Here is a 22946-nt window from a genome sequence, read left to right on the forward strand (position 1 = left end):
ATGGGCTGGTGGCCTCCTGAGAGGGAGGCCAGACTGCGGCTTAGCCCAGACGGTGAGAGTGGGCAGGCCTGGCTGAGTGGTCCCCCTCCCCAGTGCAAGAACTTTGTGCACTGGGCCTCTAGTTAAATAATAACCCCCCTACTCTCCTCTTCCCAGACCCCTGGTAAGGTTAGTTCTTGATTCATGTGAATTAGTTTTGTCTTTAAAACTAGAGTTTTTAAGTGTCTTGTGAACAGGCAGGTAATACAACTCAATGTCTTTGTGCTTTGACATACTCACTGCACTTGTTAGGCGGGAGACTGGATGCTGGAGGCAGGACCAAAAGCCTCTTCAGAGAGTTGAGCTTAAGAATATTTGGGCTGTAGGATCACTCTCATCAGGGCAAGAACTTATTTTAAAAAAATATTTTTATTGATTTCAGAGAGGAAGGGAGAAGGAGAGACAGAAATATCAATGATAAGAGAGAATCATTGATAGGCTGCCTTTTGCATGACCCCTACTAGGAATCAATCCTGCAACCCGAGCATGTGCTCTTGACTGGAATCAAACCAAGAACCCTTCAGTCCGCAGGCCGACATTCTATCCACTGAGCCAAACCAGCTAGGGCTGGGCAAGAACTTCCTAAGGAAATTCAGAAATCCAGGAGTGTTGGAGCCATATCACACTGTCAACAAGGACCATGAAGGTTAACATTAATATGTGAATCAGTGGATACAAGGTGTGGTGGGTATTGAAGTTGAACAGGAATAAACTTGCTCTGCCTAAATGTGTCCAAATTCAGATTTTCATAGCACATTCAGCCAAACATTCCAACCATGATGGAATCAACCAAAGAGCCACAAGTTTGTGGTTCTTAATAAAAAAATAAATAAATAAAATAAAAAAAAACCTTGCTGAGACCGGTTTGGCTCAGTAGATAGAGCGTCAGCTTGCGGACTGAGGGGTCCTGGGTTCGATTCCAGTCAAGGGCATGTACCTTGGTTGCGGGCACATCCCCAGTAGGGGGTGTGCAAGAGGCAGCTGATCAATGATTCTCTCTCATTGATGTTTCTAACTCTCTATCCCTCTCCCTTCCTTTCTGTAAAAAAATCAATAAAAATATATTTTAAAAAAATAATAAAATAGGGTGTTATAAGATCTGTTAGGCCATTCTGGAACATCAAGCTCCAGAGGTAAGCCTCCTTCACGTGCCTCCCTCAAAGGCACTTTACAGTCTCCCTTGTCCATCTCAAGCTTGGCCAGAGTGGAAAGTGCCTTTTTTAGTAATTTAGAAAGTTATTTAAAAGCACAGCAGTTATTTCCTTTCCTTGCCACATCAGACACAGTGCTCTTTCTGAATTTTTCCACACTGACCACCTATTTATTGCCTGTGACATCAAAACCCTCACTTTCCAAGACTTAACAAGACATTGGGTGCCCTATCCTCTTGGCGTTTTTGTTTGTTTGTTTGTTTTGTTTTGTTTTGATCTTCTCACTACAGGTGATGTTGTTTATGGAGTTCCTCTGACCTAGCCACTCTCTCACTCTTACAGGGCAATGCAGCATACATAAAGACTCAGTTACCGGGGATAGATGTCCAACTACCGTCTTAAAGGAGCGAAGTGAGTCATCAAGATATAGGAAATAGAAAGAGCATGAAAAAATATATGCTTCCCGTGACCTTGGCATCTTTAGGCTTACACCCTGCACTCCATATAGACAACCAGATACTCTCATCTGAATACTGAATCACATGAGCTTTTCCTAGACCAGAGATTTTCAACTGGTGTGCCACGAGAGTTTTAAAGCATGCAAACATGACTAGTCAGGAATACTGATCTCTTTTCCCTTAAATTGTCAATTTTTTAAAAATGACAACAGGCAATGCAACAATAACCATCTGGTGTGAATGAATCAAGATTATAGATTTCTTTTTCTTTTTTTTTCTTTTTTGTCAGATTGGCAAAAATATGTACTTTTTGGTGTGCTGCAGAGTTTTAGCAACTTGCTTATACGTACCATGAGATGAAAAAGGTTGAAAGTCACTGTTTGGACAGATAAAGGTCTGTAATGATCCACATACCTTGTGAAACAGGAGGCTTTGTGATGTAGTCTGTTGGTCTGTTGCATCCTCTGTGAGGCGGAGATGACAAGGCCTAGAATGTGGACTCATTAGGTTTTAAGATCTTGAAAGCCTAGGAAGAGGATGGCTAGGTTTAGATCATGTTGAACCCTACATTTGTTCTGTGGGAAATAGGATATCCCATATACACTTATGGCTCCATCATCATTATTGCATTAATTATTTGGCAAGCGAAGAAGAACCATCCAAGATTGAAGTTGGGACCTAACAAGAGCGGTTGCCGGGTAGAGAAAATCTATATCCATGACTGAACCGATTAAACCTCAAATGAGATTTTATTTCCTTATTTTCTCTTGTACTCTTACTCTCTGCCTTTTTAAATGGGGGTATCTTTATTGGATCCCATAACTGCTCTAAATGTGGGTAATTCTTGCTGTTGGTAGGCATTTTAAAAACATATTTTGTTGATTTTAGAGAGGAAGGGAGAGGGAGAGGGAGATAGAAATATCAACAATGAGAGAGAATCATTGATTGGCTGCCTCCTGCACACCCCACATTGGAGATTGAGCCCTCAATCCAGGCATGTGCCCTGACCAGGAATTGAACTTTGACCTCCTGACTCATAGGTCAATGCTCAACCAACCACTGAGCCCTGCCAGCCGGGCTGGTGGGTAAGCACTTAGAGACTTGGATGGCTAAAGTCCCTTGGCTGCTAGACCATCTATCCTTTAATCTGCTCTACTTTTTTCTCCTGTCTCCTGATTTCTCCACAGAACTTGTTCAGGGAATGGGGGTGGAAGTATGGAGTATGGAAGTGCCTCAAATGAACCAGAAATAAGAGAAAGAAAATGATGGGGTGAAAAGGGCAGAGTAGGGAAAAGAAAGGTAGAAGAATATGTAACATTGGTTTACAGAAAAAAGTTGGGAAATGTTTGCAGGTTTTGTCTCATTTTGACATGAAAAAAAAGTACGCTCCAGCTTCATACTCAAACTTTTTTGTTGTTTTGTTTTTAGCATCAACGGAAAGTCAAACAAAGGACTAAAGATAGAACATCAAGAGGTAAAGTCCCAGGCTCTTCTCTGGCTCCCCTCCACTGTGGGCCAGGTTCCTGTGGAACACTTCTCTGACCTTCAGCTTCCTATAGTATGTCCCTGACTCCTCTCCCATCCCATGTAACACTGTCTCCTGGTTTCTCAGCCAGAAAACATTCCCACAAAGAAGACGAGAAGCCATGGGAGCTGCTCTCTGTCATGAAAAGGTGATCACTTGCTCTTTGTAGTCTTCCCACTCCAGCCTGAATTGTGACGGTTTCTCTGCTTGGCCTGGGACAGGGATGAAAAGAGGGCTGATGACTGGGAGGGAGTCAGACACAGCAGAGGCTGGATGGAGCATTGGTTGAGGGGCTTGCCAGGGCAAGGGAGGCCTCACATATCTCAGGAGGAGGAGTCCTGGTTCTGCTCTGGGCTGAGCTCACAGTGCTCCTGAAATTCAGAATTTGATGTGCACTTAATTCCTAAAAGGCTCTATATGGATGTGCACTCAGCCACAAGACAAGTTATTCAGCCAAGAGAATGTATAAATAAGTGCATACATAAGTCATCACTGTCATATATTCCTACAGCTCCACCCTTTCAAGGGCAGACCCCTGGGCCCTGCTGATATTACTTCCTCTGGTTCTGACTTCAGGGAGCCCAGTTCCTGAAACAGCCCTCTGCCAGGAGCTTGTCCTTTCGTCCTCTTCTTAAAATTCCTAGAGAATGGGATTGGCTCACAAGAGATTTTTATTTATAGATACAACTCATTAGAGTCCCTAGAATGCAGAATTCTCACAAGTACCTCATTTCCCACAGGTTGGAAACACTAAATACCAGGCCGTGGCCTTCTTAGCCTTAAATGAGATTGAGTCCAGGTTCTAGCTGGTGATGGCCCTGGCGATGCCCCATCAGCTAACCATTGCTCCCCCATCCTTTGTTCCCATCTCTGGTTCAGCTTCTCAGCCCAGGTCAACAAAGAACTCACCCACCTCTCAGTCACTCATGGCTCTGTGCTCCATGGGTTGTCTGAAACCTTGCCCAACAAGCCCCAGACCCTCAGCCCAGCACACAATAACTTGCCAAGTGGCAATTTCCTGGAAGAAAAGTAGGGGAGTAACCACTGGGTGGGGCGTATGCCCCAGGGTGTCAAGGACTCTGAGGCAGGGCCAACCCTCAGGCCACAGCTTCCAAAGAGGCAGCTGTCACCCCATCACTAACAGTTGCCATGTTTCCTCTTCCAGCCAGAGCTGGTTTCCTCAGGAGGGAAGTGTGCGGAGGATCCTGTGTGCAGATCCCTCCTGCCCTGTCTGCGATGCTATGGCTCTGGAGATTAAGCAGTTGCTGGCCAGTGAGAAAACCCCGATCTCTCCCGCTTCATCGAGGCGATCGCAGGGCTCCTCTTGCCTAGATATTTTGTCCATTTCTGATCTGTCTTTTGGCCAAAGTCAGAGTTCCCAGCACTCCGGAGAGCTTTCAGTTCCACCTGTAACCCTCTCAAAGACACAACTAAAGGATCACAAATCCTTAACCCAGTCAGCTCCCCAGTCAATGGGCGCAATCAGCATCCAAGATTACTGGGCTGACCACCAACTAAGGCGGGAATTCCAAGCACCGGATGTGTTCTGGGATGCAAGAGACCCGAATTCTTTAAGCCTTGAGGAGTGCAGGATTCCTGTGGACCAGCAGAACAAGAAGAGCAACACCCACCGTGCCTCAGAGAAGCAAGGTCAGCAGCCCTTGAGTACCTTTTCCTTCCCTGAACCCAAAGCTCACAACCTAAAATACCCCCATGGCCTTGCACTCCCTTCACCTGTTGTTCCTGTGTCACAAAAGGTGTGAGGCATCTTTAAATGCAGATAGATAAATTCAGGTATTTCTGTAGCTGAGGGCTTCCAAGACGGTGCGGAAGAGGCCCCGTGGCAGCTTATATCACGCTGCCTGAATAGTTTCCAAGCATGGAGGGAGAAAACAACCTTTTCTTTCATCAGAACACTGCCTGTAAGGCCTTCTTTGTCTCACTGACTCAGCAGGCGATCAGTGACAGCCTCTGGTGAGATTTGTTGCTGCTGGTCAAGACCTGTCAGTATTCAGGGTGTCAGTTCCTGATCCATGTAAGGGCTTATTGCTGCCTCCACGAAGGGGCTAACTTTTTAGGGTGTCAAAGAACCAAGTTGCTTCCAGGGCCCCTGGGGTCATGGGAGGTCAGCCAGTCCACCCAGACTTTCTGGGGTTTTGGAGGATCCACTATGGATCTAGAGCAAATATCACTGCAAGCAAATCCCAAACTCCATGACTCACTCTTTGGTTACTAGGTGGTCTCTGTTCATTACCTCGGCAACACACTGAGGACTCAGTGTATTAACTGCAGCATAAGCACAGCTGTTTGTCTATGGTTCCTCTTTTCTGCACAGTCCCTGGTCCATCCCTGGGGATCTCTCCACAAAAGGGGTGTCCCCAGTCCCTTTTTCTTCAATGATTTCTCCTTAATCTCTACTGTCGGTTAGCTCTATCTTCTTCCCACATTTCTGAATTTGGGCTCCTCCATCTGACTATCAACAAGCCCCTATCAATGTCCTACTTCCAACTCTGGCCAATTGTGAAGCCTTGGAGTGGCCCATGGCAAAGGAAGTTCCAGCTTCGGTGTGACTTGCCAGCTGTTGCCCAGAGATCTCTGTAGATACACAGAACCCTGCAATATAAGCCCTGACACATGTTAAGCAACCGGTCTCCTGAGAATCAGGGGCCTGCCTGTTGGGGAAGCCTATTTCAGTCAGGAAGAGGCAGGCAGTGTTTTCCTGGAGCAGCCCAAGAGCTGCTAGAGCTCCACCTTCAGAAGGGGTCAGTTTAGCAGGTCAATTCACCATTGCTAGGGCCTGCACCAGAAGACCCAACAGTCCATCTGGTTTCTTCTGTCCCCTGATGACCAGCAGCCCTTTCCCTGGAGCAGCACACTAACCGGTGTGAGTGTCCCCTAGTCTGCAGACTTAGAAGCCAGTGGGGACAGGGACCTGTTCTAATACATTGTGGCAACAGGACCAGTTCACAGTTGTTTGCCCTGGCCAAGGCAATGTTGCAGAGCCAGACTCCAAATGAGGGAGATCTACTGAGGTATTGTCCCTGCCCATGTCTGCACTGGGGAGACTGTAAATCACTGGTCTGTAGCATTTCAGGGGCTTTGGAAGCAACTTTGTTCCCTTACACCCCAGAAAATAAACTCCTGTGTGGAGGCAGCAATCAACCCTTAATCAGGAAATAACACCCTGAATACTGACAGGTCTTGACCAGCAGCAACAAACCTCACCAGATGCTGTCACTGATCACCCTGGTTGGCACCTGGATGGGTATCTTTGTAGTGAGTCACTGAGAAACTGAGTCAGTGAGACAAGTTTTGGCCTTTCTGTCAGGGGTGCTGTCTCTTTACTATATGGCTTTCTCCAAGGTCATGGCCCCAGCAATCAGTAGCCAATCAGCAAGCACAGAGATGGAGCCTGGGTTTGTTGGGGGTCCAATAGAGCCTCTGACTCAATCTCATGTAAACGGCAATGTATAAGTCCTTGGCCATGCTTTCAGGATGCCATGAAACTTGTGCAGACAGTGCTCGAGCATTCCAGACTGAAGTACAGGTGAATGGATATGGAGCCTCTAGGTAGCCAGACAGATCCTAGAACCCTGTTCACTCAATACACCCATCTTGGCCAAACTAAATTTTTTCCTTAAAAAGAAATTCATGGAAATACATTTGGGACATCTCATAATGACAAAGGAGTCCAGGGAAGGAACTGTGGCTATCTCCAGGAAGAGCTGTGCCAAGGAGTCCTTTAGGAGTCTAAACAACCAAGGGAAAACATTGCCCCAGAAGCTCCCCATCCCACCAGGCATCCCATGTGCTCCAGAAGGGTCCACTCTAAAGAAGAGCTTGCAAATAAACTAAACTAATTAGCTTGCACAGAACCAAAAGCAAGCTAATTCCAGAGCAGTCCTTATGGTTCTGCTCACTGGGCCTTCAAGATCTCACAACCCAGTGGGGACATGACAGAAATTCAGGTGCTTTGTGTTCAGTTGGAGGCCAGTGTGAATAACCTCAGCCAGGAGGAGCCCTAGGCTCCTTAGCCCCAGGTCTCTACAAGATAAAGACAACTCCCTACTCCAGCAGATAAAATAGACGATCCAGGGAAACTCAAAACAGCAGAGAGATGAAACCGGTTTGGCTCAGTGGATAGAGTGTCGGCCTGCAGACTCAAGCGTCCCGGGTTCGATTCTGGTCAAGGGCATGTACCTTGGCAACTGGTCGATGATTCCTCTCATCGATGTTTCTAACTCTCTATTCCTCTCTCTTCCTCTCTGTAAGAAAATCAATAAAATAGATATTTAAAAAAAAAGTAATATTAAAACAACAACAACAACACACACACATACACACACACAGCAGAGAATTACAGATAAGAGAGTGCAATACGGAGGCTCCCCAACCAGGACATCTGCTGTGCCAAAATTCAAGGTTAAATAGGGACACTTCTAAGTCGGACACCGGAGCCCCTGACTTCCCAAATGCATCTCCAGGATCTTTCTCAAATAGAATTTTAGTTTGACCAAGATGGTTGCCTTGAGTGAGTAGGGACTAGCAATGACAAGTCTGGATCTATAGGGTCACCATCTCCATCCTTTCACTTACTACTCCTTGTTAGCACATTCACCAGCTTCTCCCTCTCCTTGAGCTCTTAGACCGTCCTCCAGGATTTCTTGGGGCAGAATGTCCACATAAGAATGGTCTGTAGGGCTGGTAGAGCAAGCCGAATGACCTCATCCAAATAAAGATTCCTGAGAATGCCAGATCTGGAATGCCCAGAGCTGAAATGGCCTGACCTTACAGGATCAACTTACTGGACCACAATTCACTAGGTCAAGTTTTACAAGTCCAGCATTTGAAGGGGCCCACATTTTTCAGATCCATACTTTTCAGGAAGAAAATTTTCAGGGTCACACTTTCTAGGGTCAGGAACTTTAGGGTCTGGTAAAGGCAGCTCATACTCACAAGAGCCCTACCCTTCCAGAAGCTGCAGGAGCTGGCTTGGGAAGTAAGACGAAGCATTTTCCACACTGGATTAAACCCAACGTGAAAGATCAAAGGCATAAAGAACCCATTCTCCTTTATAAGGATGAGCTAGTGGCCAAAACCACAACCAAAAAGGTTGAGAAGAGTCCACCCTCCACCAGAAGCCAGGTGAAGCATGTACAAGAACCCCACCTTCTTTGATGCCCACCGGTGCCTACACAATGAACTCCAGCAACACCCCTTTGAGCCTGGCCACTCCTGGTCCCAGTGCCTTTCCCACATCCGATCTAAGCACTATCCTCAGCTGACTTGTGCTACTCAACCGAAAATCCATCCCAGATCTCAACTCTCACCTGTATAGAAGGTCTATACAGGGAGAAAACCCATTCTGGAAAAAAAGGAGCTCCGGGGTTTCCAAAACCTCTTCACATCCCTGAAAAAGGCTGTCATCATTTCCATTTATGTACAGGTGAGGGCAGTACCTTTTCCAAATATACACTAAAACCTGTTTTTGCCTCCTTATTTTCAACGTGATAAGTAATGAAGAGAGTAGAGGAGGTAGATAGTACGTCCACTATGGTATAAGAGCTTAAATTCGTATTTCAGATGGATTAGCATTCCATGTAACTCAGCTCCACCCTGAACTACAGAGAAAGGGACCTCAGCAGAAAAGGAAGACCCTTCTCTAAGGTGCACTGAAGCCAAAGATCAGGCTAGAATTTCTTCTGATAGTATCTTTGGGCCCCAGAGGAGCAATGTGAACATGAAGACAGCACAGGAAGTAGTGGCCAGGAATCCAGTGCATGTTCGGCCCATAGACACAATGTATGGATAACCTCTCTCTATCCAGAACCTGGAGAAGGTTTTTAGAGGAGTGTGCACCATCCTCGGCGAGGTGCTTTGTGTTTATCAAAAGCACAAAGCTAATATGACAGATGTCAAAAGTAAATGATAGCCCCTTCCCTCTCTGTGCCCTGTTGTTGTTGATTAACTCCTTAAGGGTAAGCCACCTGGGAACCTGCTATAGCTGTTGCCTATTTGACCCTCATTGCCTTTCAGTTGCATGAGTGAGTGCCTCCTAAAATGAAGAACAGTTGATGAGAAGTTCCTCAAAAGGGTCACAATAAAATGACTTTTAGCTGAATTTTTCATTCAACAATTCAAATATCCGAGTACTTTCTATCTTAATATGCTAGGTACTATGCCAGACCCTAGGGACATAATAGTGAAGAGCACACAGGCCTTCCTCCAATGGCGCTCAGGGAATCATAGAGGAGACAGTTAGGTAAAAAGTCACTAAAAGCCCAGCCAGCCTGGCTCAGTGGTTGAGTCAGGAGGTCACAGTTTGATTCCTGTTCAGGGCATATGCCCAGGTTGCAGGCTCAATCCCCAGTGTGAGGCTTGTAGGAGGCAGCCAATCAATGATTATCTCTCATCATTGATGCTTTTGTCTCTCTCTTCCTCTCCCTTCCTATCTGTAATCAATAAAAATATATATTTTTAAAGTCACTAAAAGCTGTTTAGATAAATAAGTGACAGGGAGATATAAAGTATAGCATAGGGAATATAGTCAATAATATTGTAATAAATATGTGTAGTGTCAGATGGCTACTAGATTTATCAGAGTGATCCCTTCCTAAGTTATATAATGTCCAACCACTGGGTTATACACCTGAAATTAATGTAATATTGTATGTCAACTGTAATTGTAAAATTAAAATTGTATTTTGAAAAAGAAATGTGACAGACACAGAGGACACTTAACCTAGGCTTGGAAATTTTCCTGGAAGACATGACGCATAGACTGAGTTTCAAAGAATGAGCAGAAGTTAGCCAGCAAGGAGGTGGGGTAGAGAGGTTCCCCAGGCTGAGTACAGCATAGGCAAAGGCATGGTGTCAAACTAATGGGCATGCCATATCAAAAAACAGTGACTTGCTCCAGAAGTACCTGCAATAATCAAGAGTATATTAAAATGGTTGAAGGTTCAGAATGAGGTTGGCGAGTGGGAGAATGAATGATATTCAATCATTTATTTTTTCATTTCCCTAACTAATATGAGAGCTTATTCTATGCCAAGCACTTGTGGGCACTGGGAATACAGCAGTGAACAAAAGAGGGGGGAAACTGTGTCCCCAGTGAGCTTTCATTGGTGGTGCATTAGAGAGAGAGACAAAAAGAAGCATAAGTAAAAAATAGAGCATGTACACTAAGATTGCAACATATATGCAAAAAAAAATCAGGGTAAGAATCTTGGGGAAGATATAGGTGGGATACAGTTTAAATAGGGGATTCAGCCAAAACCGGTTTGGCTCAGTGGATAGAACATCAGCCTGCGGACTGAAGGGTCCCAGGTTCGATTCCGGTTAAGGGCATGTACCTTGGTTGTGGGCATGTCCCCGGTTGGGGGTGTGCAAGAGGCAGCTAATTGATGATTCTCTCTCATCGATGTTTCTAGCACTCTGTCCCTCTCTCTTCCTCTCTGTAAAAAATCAATAAAATATATATTTAAAAATAAATAAAATAAATAGGGGATTCAGGGCAGGTGTTTCTAGGCCATCAACATATGAACATGGCTAGAGGGAGAGAGAAAACCACATGGATAACTGAGGAAGAGGACATAGCTAATGCACATGTCTGGAGGCTGGGGCATGCCTAATCCAGTGGTCTGCAAACTCATTGGTCAACAGAGCCAACGATTAAAATTTCTTTTGAGAGCCAAATTTTTTAAACTTAAACTTCTAATGCCACTTCAAAATAGACTCGCCTAGGCCATGGTATTTTGTGGAAGAGCCACACTCAAGGGGCCAAAGAGCTGCATGTGGCTCTTGAGCCGCAGTTTGCTGACCATGGGCCTAACCTATTCTAAGGAGCAAGGGCAGTGAAATTGAAGCAGAATAATCCTATATAATGAAAGAGTAATATGAAATCGACCAAATGGCAGAATTACCTGTCACTATGATGTGCACTGACCACCAGGTGGCAGACTCTCAACACAGGGAGCACCGCTCGGCCAGAAGCCAGGCTCACCTGAGCCCAGCTGTGGTGGCAGGAGCCTCTCCTGCCTCTGCTGCAGGTGGGTGGACATCCCCCAAGGGTCCCGGACTGCGAGAGGGTGCAGGCCAGGCTGAGCTCCCCCACCCCCCACCCAGTGCACAAATCTCATGCACTGGTCCTCTAGTCAAGGGATAAAGTACTAGAGTATGAGGTCAGAGTGGTAAAGGATGCAGATGAGGTAAGGCCTAGAAGGTCATTGCAAAGATATGGACTCTGAGTAAATGGGGGAGTTATCAGAGGATCTGCTTAGATCTGACTTATTTTATTCTTAATTTTAAAATAATACAGGTATACATTTTATTTTTTATTTTTTTTAAATCCTCACCTAAGGATATTTTTTCTATTGATTTCTGGAGAGAAATGGAAAGGAGGAAGAAGAAGAAAAGAGAGACACATCAATTGGTTGCCTCTTGCACATGGTTCTGCTGGGATGAGGGAACCTGCAACTGAGGTTGGTGCCCTTGACCAAGAATCGAACCCACCCTTGACCAAGAATCGAATCCAAGACCCTGGTTGTCCTTAGGCTGCCACTTTAACCACTGAGCCAAAGCAGCTAGGGTCTGACTTCTATTTTAAAAGGATCACTTAGGCTGTGGTGCTAGTAGAGGGTTGAGTGTATAGACTTGGGTAGAAGCAGGGAGGTTAGTTATCAGGTTACTCCAGTAATGGTAGTAGTAGAGGAGATTGGAAGTGTTTAGATGCTGGATTCTTTTTGAAGGTAAAGACAACAGGATATATATAGATAAGATTCGATGTGGGCAGTTAGAGAAGAAAAAGTCAAGGATGACACCAATGTTTTCGGCCTAAATAAATGGCAAGATGAGGTTGCCATTAACTGATGTGAGAAATGCCAGGATTGGAGTAGGGAAGCGATTTTTAACCTGTATGTCAAAATAATTTTTAAAACATGCAATACCTGACTATTTAGATGGTCAAATAAAAAAAAAATAACAACTGACACAATGATAGCAATCCAATTTGAATGAAATGAAATTATACCAATTTTTAAAATCAGATCAGCAAAACATATATTTTAGTGTGCTGCAGAAGTTTAGTAATTAGATTATGTATGCTATGAGATGAAAAAGGTTGAAAATCACTGGAGTAGGGTGATGTGTGTGATTGGTTGTATGTGTGGTTGAGTAATTAGGAGTTCGGTTTTGTACAGTTAGAGATGGATATTGGACATTCAAGTGTTTACGTTGAGTAGATGTTTTGGACATATGAATCTAGAGTTCTGGGAAGGGCCCAGTCTTTGGGCAGGCAAGAAAACAGCTAGAGAAATAGATATACATAGATGATGATGATAGATAACAGATAGATACATAGTTAGAAAGATGAATTTAAAAACGTGAACCATTGGTCGGGGAAGCAGACCAATGACTACATCAATGTGACGAGTGCTATGGTGTGTGGGGTCCTACCACAGGAGGACGTACTCAGCTGATGAGAAAAAACCTAGAGTCACATAAAGGGGTCACAATAAAAATGACCTTAAGAGGCACAGTTCGATGCCAGGTTGCAGGCTCACTCCCTAGTGTGGGGCACGTGGAAGGCGGCCAGTGATGATCCTCTCTCACGATTGGTGTGTTTCTCTCTCTCTCTCAAAAAGACATATATTTTTATAAAGAGGCATATTGCACTCAACCATTAAAATATTTGAGTAACTGACTATGTTCCAGGAACTATGCCAGACACAACATTCACCAAGACACAGGCCTTGCTTCCATGGAGGTCATTATCTTATGGGGTAGACAGTCTCACATGCCCAAATTGTCTAATCAAAATAAACACTTGCATGTCCAATATTCATCTCAAAAGTGAACACCTGATTCCACGCATCCACCACCACCACCCAATCACACATACCAAACCTGTTTTCACCGCAGTAATTCCCACATCTGTGAATGGCACCTGTCTCTTGCCAGTTGTTCAGGCCAAAAACATTGGTGTCGTCAATGACTTGTTTCTAACAGTCCACTCCCAATCCATCAGTAAATCCTTTTGTCTCTACCTTCACAACAAATGCGGAAACATGAGCACTTCTCACCTCCCCTGCTGCTACGATTACTGCAAATACTATCATAACTAATCTCCCAGCTTCTTCCTGCCACAATATCTCCAATGGTCTGTCCTCAACACAGAATCCTGATGGTCCCCAGGGAAGGTCTTGGCTACAGATGAATGGTTGGTTGGTTAATTGACTGATGTATATAAAACCATGAGACCAGGTGGTCACAAAGGAATAAGTATAAATGAAGGAGAGAAGCATCGGAAGGGCTGTTGTTTCCTTATGATGTAATGGGGACTGTGGGATGCCCCTGCCTCTCTAATTCCTGAGGAAATCCAGGATTAATCAACAACATTCTATCAAATGAGGAGGAGGTAGGTGGTGGCAGGATGGGAAGAAGCAAGAATGTGTCCCTTCTCCGAATGGCGATTTTGTGCCTAAGGGATGGGGGCTCCTAGTGTGGCCTCTAGAAAAGAAGGCACAAGCCCCAGATCTGCTGAGACAACACCCTCCAGGTGTTTTCCTAAAGCATCCCCAGAGATAATAGGAGGCCTGGTGACAGGCACATCCTCTCTGCCTGGTGGGATTTGGGTAGAGAGTCGTGTGAAGGGATGCCCGGGAAATGGAAAGTGACTCGTGGGGGGGGGGGGGGGGTCTCAACAGCATCAGATGGGAAGCCAAGGTCAATGTGCACACATCCTGTTTTATGTGGAGCAGGTCCTTCCCATGGTCCCTCCCCCCTCCCCCAGGCTTTTACCTGCCCCAGCAGATTTCTATTATGGAATTTCAGGCAACTGAGCACCACAATTGCCTGACTTTTTACCTGCTCACTCCACCCTTGCCGGGAAGTCATAGAAATATGCTGAGCCACAGGAGTGAGTGTGAGACCTCTCCTTGCTCTTGCTCAATCCTGTCATGCCAGCCTCTTGCCAGCAGGGGGCCAGAGTCTCTATGTAATAAACTGAAAGTCCCTGCCCTGCTAGAATTCAAGGGCCCTGTTAGCTCTACCTGTCCTCTCAAATTCTAGTTCTTCTCTGTGGGCCTTTGAGTACCACATCCCCTACCTCTATATCCCCACGTCCTCTGGATCTCATCCTCCTTCCGCAGCTTCATCTTTATTTTGGTTAACCTTCCCATTGTCACCCTATATTTGCCTCTGCCTGTGTAGGCTGAACCCATAGGAAGATGTTGATAATGTATGAACAGTGAAAAAAGTTAGAAAAATATGCCTATTATAGTATAATTTTTAATTATATTAAAATTTAATAAATATTGAACAGCAAGTACAGAGTTTTCAATATGTCCACTTCCCACCCTTAGTCACATACAGTTTCCCATATTATTAACATCTTGCATTTAGTGTGGGGTGTTCGTTACAATTGATGGGCCAATACCAATATATCATTGCTAAAGTTAATAGTTTACAGTAGGTTCACTTTTGGGTTTTGGCCAATGTATCCACCATTACAATGTCATATAGAATATTTCAGTGCCCTAAAAATACTATGTTCTATCTCTTCATCCCTTTTTCCTTTTTTTTTTTTTTTTTTAAACCCCTGGAAACCCCTGATCTTTTTTTTTTTTTTTTTTTAATTGTGGTAAGATATACATTACATTTTCACCATTTTTTATTGATTTTATTGGGCTGGCATTGATTAATAAAATTACCAATGTTGTATAACCATCACTACTACCTACTTCCAAAACTTTTCATCAACCCAAACAGAAACTCTATACTCATTAAACAACTCCCCTTCCCCCCCCACCCCTAGTACCTGTTAACTTGTACTCTATAATTTGTCTCTATCAATTTCCTCCTTGTAGGTACTTCATATAAGTGGAATCATAAATATTTGTCCTTTGGGGTCTGGCTTATTTTGCATAGCACAATGCAATCAGGGTTCATCCATGCTGAAGCATCATGCATACGAATTTAATTTTAATGGCTAAAATAATATTCAATTATATGTATACCAGAGGCCCAGTGCACGAAGTCATGTATGGGTGGGGTCCCTCTGGGTGGCCTGTGGGGATCAAGCTGAAACCCGCAGTCCAATGCCGCCTACAGCTCCTACCTGCTGCTCCCACTCATCCTGACCCCACTGCACCTGCAGTGGGCTCACGCCCAATCAGTCCCAATCAAGAGAGGCTCATGCTGCTCTCAGCAGCACTTGCCAGCTGTGAACCTTGTGTCTGGCACCCTCCAGAGGGGAGTGGCCTGCAGGATCTGGCCAAAACCGGCTCTCTGACATCCCCTGAGGGTTCCTGGATTGTGAGAGGGCGCAGACCATGCCAAGGGACCCCACTGGTGCATGATCAGGGCCAGGGAGGGACTGCTGGAGGGCTCCAGGGTATGTCCGGCCCATCTCGCTCAGCCCTGTTCCTCCAAACCCCAGCAGCAAGCTAACCTACTGGTCAGAGTGTCTGCCTCCTGGTGGTGCATGTCATAGCGAGCGGTTGAGCGGCCTTAGCATATCATTAGCATATTATGCTTTGATTGGTTGAACAGTTGATTGGTCACTGGATGACTGGACAGTTAGCTTATTAGGCTTTTATTATATAGGATAGCACGTTTAATTTATTCATTCATCTGTTGATGGACATTTGGGTTGTTTCAATCATTTGGCTATCATGAAAAATGCTTTCTATGAACATGATGTGCAAGTATGTTTTTGAATTCCTACTTCCAGTTTTTTTTGGATATATACCTAGGAGTGGAATTGCTGGATAATATGGTAATTCTATGTTTAATTTTTAAGGGAATCCCTGCTAATTTTTTGTCATAGCAGCTGCACCAACAGTGCACAAGGGTTCCAATTTTTTCACATCTTTGCCAACACTTGTTCTCTCTTTTTTTAAAATAATAGCTATGTTAATGGGTATTAAATGTTATCTTATTGTAATTTTGATTTGCATTTCTTTAATGACTAATTATGTTGAGCAACTTTTTATGTGTTTATTGGCTATGGGTATCTTCTTTGGAGAAATGTTTAAGTCCAATGTCCAGTTTAAAATTGGTTTGGGGTTTTTTGTGTGTGTTTTGGTTGTTGACCACCAATTTTTTTATTGTCTTTAGAGTTTTGCCTTTTCCAGTATGGTTCAGAGTTGGAATCATATAGGATGTAGTCTTTTCAGTTTGACTTCTTTCACTTAGCAAAATATACTTCCTCCATGTCTTAAATAGATTGCTAGCTCATTTCTTCTTAATGCTGAATAATATTCCATTGTATAGATTTACTATGGTTTGATTATTCATTTGCCTATTGAAGGATATTTTGGTTGCTTCTAAAGTCTAGCAATTATGAAAAACGCTGTTATAAACATTTAAGTGCAGGGGTTTTTGTGTGCACATACATTTTCAGTAAATTTGGTTAATAAGAAAGAGCACCATTGCTGGATCCATATGGTAAGAGTACTTTAGTTTTGTAAGAAACTGCCAAACTGTTTTTCAAAGAAGTAATACCGTTGTGCATTCCCACCAACAGTGAATGAGAGTTCTTGTTGCTTTACATTTTTACCAGCATTTGGTGGTGTCAGTGTTCTAGATTTTGGCAATTTTAATAGTGTGTAGTGGTATCTTGTAGTTGCTTTAATTTTCAATTCTCTATCATTGGATATGCTTACTTGCTATTTGTACATATTTGGTGAGGTGTTCAGGTCTTTTGTCCATTTCTAAATTGGATTGTTCATTTTCTTATTATTGAATTTTAAGAGTTTGTTGTATATTTTGGGTACCAGTCCTTTATTAAATAGATGTTTTGCAAATATTCTCTCTCAGTGTATATTATCTTTTCATTTTCTCTTAACAATGTCTTTTGGAGAACAGAAGATTTTGATTTTAATGAAGTCAGACTTAATTTTTTTTCATGGATTGTGCTTTTGGTTATATATCTAAAAAGTCATCACTAAACCCAATATATATTTTCTCATAATTTCATTCTTGAAAGAAAAAAATGTATGTATGGCTGTATTTTTTATCTTTTCATTAATCTGTTCTTTTAATTTTCTTGCATTGCAATTTTTAAATATATTTTATTGATTTTTTTACAGAGAGGAAGAGAGAGGGATAGAGAGTTAGAAACATCGATGAGAGAGAAACATCGATCAGCTGCCTCCTGCACACCTCCTACTGGGGATGTGCCCACAACCAAGATACAAGCCTTTGACTGGAATCAAACCTGGGACCTTTCAGTCCGCAGGCCAACACTCTATCCACTGAGCCAAACCAGTTTAGGCTTGCATTGCAAATTAATTTTTTTGTTAGGTAATAAAATAACCTGGGTTGGCAACATAGTGGCTTTTTAAAGTTATCTATAACACTCTGTGACCCAGAAAACAGATTTATTGCCCTGAATTCCATTTTCTCTATCAGTGAGCATTAGAGAGTCAGAGTGCCCTTTCTGTCATAAACATCTAGAATGCTCATGCCTTTAAAAAAAAATTCTTTTAATGGGCCTAATTGGGGCAGAGGAGGTGTGTGTGTGTGTGTGTATAAGTGTTTTAAAGGCTATTCACCTAGAAGTTTCTTTTCTTTTCTTTCTTTTTTAATCCTCACCCGAGGATTTGTTTTGCATTGGTTTTGCAGAGAAAGGGAAGGAGAGGGAGAGAGAGAGAAACATCTGTGAGAGAGAAACCTTCGATGGGTTGCCCAGGCATGTGTCCCAACCAGGGATGGAACCCACAGTCTGTGTAGGTGCCCTGACTGAGAATCAAGCCAATAAACCTTCAGTATATGGGTCGAAGCTCTAACTATTGGATAACACCAGCCAGTGCTCGTCTAGAAGTTTCTTAAAGTGAGAGGTGAACCTATAGTCCCTAGACACTGCCCACGTGCCTCACAAGCACAGCTGTACTCTGTGGTTAGGTGGGAAAGGAAGTTCTCAACACGTGAGAGGAACAGGCATAGGCACACCACACCAAGAGGAACAATGCAGCCCTGCTCGTGTGGCTCTGTGGTTGAGTATTGATCATTCCATGCACTGAGAGGTTGTTGGTTCAATTCCCAGTCAGGGCACATGCTCAGATTGCAGACTATATCCCTGATAGGTGGCGTGCAGTAGGCAGCTGATTGATGTTTCTCTCTCTCTCTCTCTCTCTCTCTCTCTCTCTCTCTCTCTCTCTCTCTCTCTCTCCTCTCCATCTCCCTTCCTCTCTTTTTAAAATCAATTTAAAAAGCATATTAAAAATAAAGTGATTATTGATAGGTATGTATTTATTGACATTTTATTCTTTTAACTATGCTCTTCCGTGGTTTTCTTTTTCTTCTACTTCTTAAAGCAGGCCCTTTAACATTTCTTGTAATACTGGTTTAATGGTAACAAAGTCACTTAGATTTTTCTTGTCGGGGAAACTCTATATTCCTCCTTCAGTTTTAAGTGATAGCTTTGCTGGGTAAAGTAGTCTTGGTTTTATGTCCTTGCTTTTCATCACTTTGAATATTTTATGCCAATCTCTTCTGGCCTGAAAAGTTTCTGTTGAAAAATCAGCTGACAGTCTTATGGGAGCTCCCTTGTAGGCAACTAACTGCTTTTCTCTTGTCATTTTAAAGATTCTTTCTTTGTCTTTAACCTTTACCATTTTAATCATGAGGTATCTTAGTGTGGACCATCAGTAGATGAGTGGATAAAAAAAAAAACTTTGGTACATTTACACAATGGAATACTACTCAGCTGTTAAAAAGAAGGGAATCTTACCTTTTGTGACAGCAAAGATGGACCTGAAGAGTATTATGCTAAGTGAAATAAGCCAGTCAGAGAAAGACAAATACCATACGTGGAATCTAATGAGCAAAATAAACCAACAAACAAAGTGGCGACAGACTCGTGGATACAGAGAACAGACTGACAGCTGTCAGAGAAGAGGGGGCTGGGGGATGGGTGAGAAGAGACAATAGTATGGTGATTGCCACAGGGAAGCGAGGAGGGCAAGGAAGAAGGGAGAGAGGGCAAAATGGTAATAGAAAGAGACTTGACTTGGGGTGGTAAAACACAATACAATATACAGTGATGGATTGTAGAATTGTATTCCTAAATCATATATAATTTTATTAACCAATGTCACCCCCATAAGTTCAATTTTTTTTAAAAAAAAAGATCCCAAACAAACAAACAAAAAAAGAATATGAAATTATGTTTAGATTGTTGACTCTTTCTTCTTTAGTCTTATCTTGGAAGCTACATTAAATATCTTGAGAGCAGGAAAGCAACTCCACTGAAATGTCTTTGTACACTTGGCGCTACCCAGCTTAGGGATGAATGCAGATTGGGAGTTCACAATACCAGTTGGGTGGAGGATTGAATACTGAGGAAAGGACCAATTAGCCTCTGCATATATTTTGAGCTCAAGGATTTTTGGCTGTGAGACCAAGTCATCTAGGGCAAGACTCTCTCAAGGAAAATTCAGAAAACCTGGAATGTTAGAGAAATATGACAGTATCCACTGAGGTAGGGAAGGTAACATAAATGGAAAGAGTATAGGAGTGATGGGTCTTGAGGATGAATTAAGAAACAAGAAGCCTCCTTGATGGTTTTAAATACCCAGGTAAAAAAAAATTATATATATAATTTTTCCCCCCAAGCAAATAGCAGACATCCAGAGTAGATCAATACATTGAACCAGGTCAGCAACTAGTTTATCATCTTAAACCAGAAGTGGCCACTAACCCATCTCTGCAGGTAGTCATCTCCATGAGCAGATAGAGTTCTATAACATGGTAACAAACAAACAAAAACCAGCTCTACAAAATCAACTGTTAAAAGTACTTCATACATGAGTCTCATTAGAGTATCTCCACGAAATAGTGTTTACAATCTCTTCCCAGTCATCTGCAAGCTTAAGGCCACATAGCAATTGGAGATACTACCACCTTGGCCATACTGAGGAGTTTTCAGAGATACCTGCCCTGCCATGTTAGCCATGGTCCCCTTTATGCACCTCTGATTTCCCATCACACATTGCTGATAATATCAAAGCTCTCAATTTCCAAGCCATAACCAGATTCTACCCACCCTCAGTTTGTATATGCTTCTTACATATATTTCCAGTATAGATGGGGGTGAAGATCCTTCTGTACCTCTTTCTTAAGAGGTGTCCTGTGTCCCTAGACACTCAGTTTTCTGGGGACAGGTGGCCAGAAAACTGTCGTGATGGAGAGGACCAAGTCATCAGGCTGGCGTAGAGGGTGGAAAGTGAAGACAAAGTGGGCACAAAGACACTGCCTATGCGTGGGTACCTTTAGTCTCTGGCTCTGTAATCTTTACAGAAAACCAGACACACTCATTGACAGACTGAATCATCACACAAACTTCCCGAAGGCACGAAAGTCTTTGGCCCTTTGTCTTGTGAAGCAGAAAGACTTTGTGATGCAGTCGGGTGCCATGGTTCCATCCTCTGTGATGTGGGAATGACAAGGCATGGCACTGAGGGTCATTAGGTGCTAATGACCTAGATATAAAGAAGGGTCATCTCCTCGTTCTTAGAAGTTTTAGACCATGTTGAATCCTACTTTTATCCTATGGGATTTGATGTATCCCTTATATGCCTATGGCTCCATCTTTATTATCGTACTAATTATCTGGCAAGTGAAAAGTAGTTACCATGGATTAAGGTTAGAAACTAGAAGGAGCTGCTGTCAGGTAGGGAAATACTATGATTAAACTGATTAAGCCTTGGATAAGAAGCTTTTAAGACCTCAGAGTCTCTCCTTTTACCTTCCCCACCCATTTTTATACCATACATTTATTTACTTTAATATGGTACTTTTTTTCTCAGAAACTAGAGTAATTCCTGACTAGACTATCCCGGCAATGTATTCTAATGGAAAAGTCAAGAACCTTTCTATTAACCTTGTTTGGAGACCTAGATTAAATGAAATCTATATCACTAGATCTTAGAAAACTCCCCGATATGAAGGATTCTTTCCATTAGTGGTCCATTAAGGTATTTGTTAGCAAAGGTCCTTTGGCTATTAGATCTACACACCCTTTCTCATTTCATCATAAACCTCACATAGAACTTCCCTTGAAAATGAAAGGGAGATTAAAGAGTATGGAAGTCTTTTTTTTTTTTTCCATGCTAACACATAAAGGCAATATTAGATGAAAGTCTATGTGTTTTCATAGAAATCCTGGTGAAGCCCCAAGTTGGTTTGCATATATAATTTTTTAAAAATAATTATTGTTGAAAGTATTACATATGTCTTCTTTTCCCCCCACTGACCTCCTCTAGCCTTCTCCTTCTTCCTCCTCTCCCCCAAGCCTTCAGCACCCTATTATCTGTGTCCATGGGTTATGCATATATACATACAAGGTCTTTGGTTGATTACCTCCCACCCACTCTCCCCCACCTACCCACCCTCACCTGCCTTCCCTTTGAGATTCCACACACTGTCCCATGCTTTGAGTATGGAAGAGTTTTGAAATAAATCAGAAGCAAGCAGAGAAAGGAAATGTTGGGGTGAAAAGGATGAAGACAGAAATGAAAGTAAATAAAAATATAGAGATATAAATAGAAAGGGATTAGTAAACAGATTTGTCTCATTTTGGACATAAAAATGTCCCAGTTTCATGCTTTAACTTTTTTGTCTTTAAGCGTCACCGAAAACTCAGACAAAGGGCTAGAGATGCAGCACCAAGAGGTAAAGTCCTAGTCTCTTCTCTGACTTCCCTCCCATTCCATGCAACAATGTCTCCTGGTTTATTTTTATTGTTTATTTTTTTGTCTCCTGGTTTTTCAGCCAGAAAACATTCCTGCAAAGAAGATGAGAAGCCATGGGAGCTGCTCTCTGTCATGAAAAGGTGATCACTTGCTCTTTGTAGTCTTCCCACTTCAGCCTGAACTGTGATGATTTCTATACTTGGCCTGGGACAGGGATGAAAAGAGGGCTGATGACTGGGAGAGAGTCAGACACAGCAGAGGCTGGAGCATTGGTTGAGGGGGTTGCCAGGACGAGGAAGGCTCAGACATCTCAGAAAAGAGGAGTCTCCTACTTCTGCTCTGGGCTAAGCTCACAGTGCTCCTGGAATTCAGAATTTGAAATTGTACTTAATTCCTAAAAGGCTCTACATGGAACTGCACTCAGCTACAAGAGTTTTTCAGCCAAGATAATCTAATCTAATAATACAGTAATATGCAAATTAACCATCACTCTGCTACATGAGCCACTTCCATCAGCCACACCCACCAACCAATCAGAGCACATATGCAAATAAACCCAACAAAGATGGTGGTTAATTTGCATATGCGGAGGGAGGGAGGAGTGAAGACTGAAGACAGCATAGAAGGAAGAGGGAGGGAAGTGGAAAGCAAGGCAGCTGCAGTTGCTGGAGAGAAAGCACTGGCAGTGCATGTGGGGCAGGGAGGAGTGAGGTGCACGCAGCAGTGGAGGTGGCAGCAGGAGGCAGTGGGAGTGGTGGGCAGGGCTGGGCACACAGCAGCGAGAGAGGTGGGGGGGAGGAGAAGTGGGGGTGGTGAGAGGGAAGCCCGCTGGAAGTCTTGCAGGAATATTCCTACAACAGGTGCCTAGTGTATAAATAAGGGCATACATAAGTCATCACTGTCATATTCTTCTTACAGCTCCACCCTTTCAAGGGAAGACCCCCGGGCCCTACTGACGTTATCTCCTCTGGTTCTGTCTTCAGGGAGCCCAGTTTCTGAGGCAGCCCCCAGGCAGGAGCCAATTATCTCATATTCTTCTTAAAACCCCTAGAGAAAGGGATTGGCTCCCAAGAGA

At 43.2% G+C, this 22946-nt stretch overlaps 1 protein-coding gene across 1 annotated transcript; it reads left to right on the forward strand.

Annotated features, from left to right (window-relative positions):
• Window positions 1–2202: 2202 nt before the first annotated feature.
• SPATA31F3 (SPATA31 subfamily F member 3) lies at window positions 2203–22001 on the forward strand (the record flags this gene model as incomplete). The annotated part of the gene is made up of 7 exons (XM_084899148.1): window positions 2203–2346; window positions 3077–3122; window positions 3261–3321; window positions 4339–4823; window positions 8149–8619; window positions 21806–21851; window positions 21951–22001. The coding sequence occupies 5 exons, from the start codon at window positions 2203–2205 to the stop codon at window positions 8349–8351; spliced, it is 939 nt and encodes a 312-aa protein (XP_084755274.1). The 3' UTR covers window positions 8352–8619; window positions 21806–21851; window positions 21951–22001.
• Window positions 22002–22946: the final 945 nt, after the last annotated feature.

The sequence above is a fragment of the Pipistrellus hanaki genome (genome assembly GCF_964339955.1).
Source record: "Pipistrellus hanaki genome assembly, chromosome: 11".
NCBI lineage: Eukaryota > Metazoa > Chordata > Mammalia > Chiroptera > Vespertilionidae > Pipistrellus > Pipistrellus hanaki.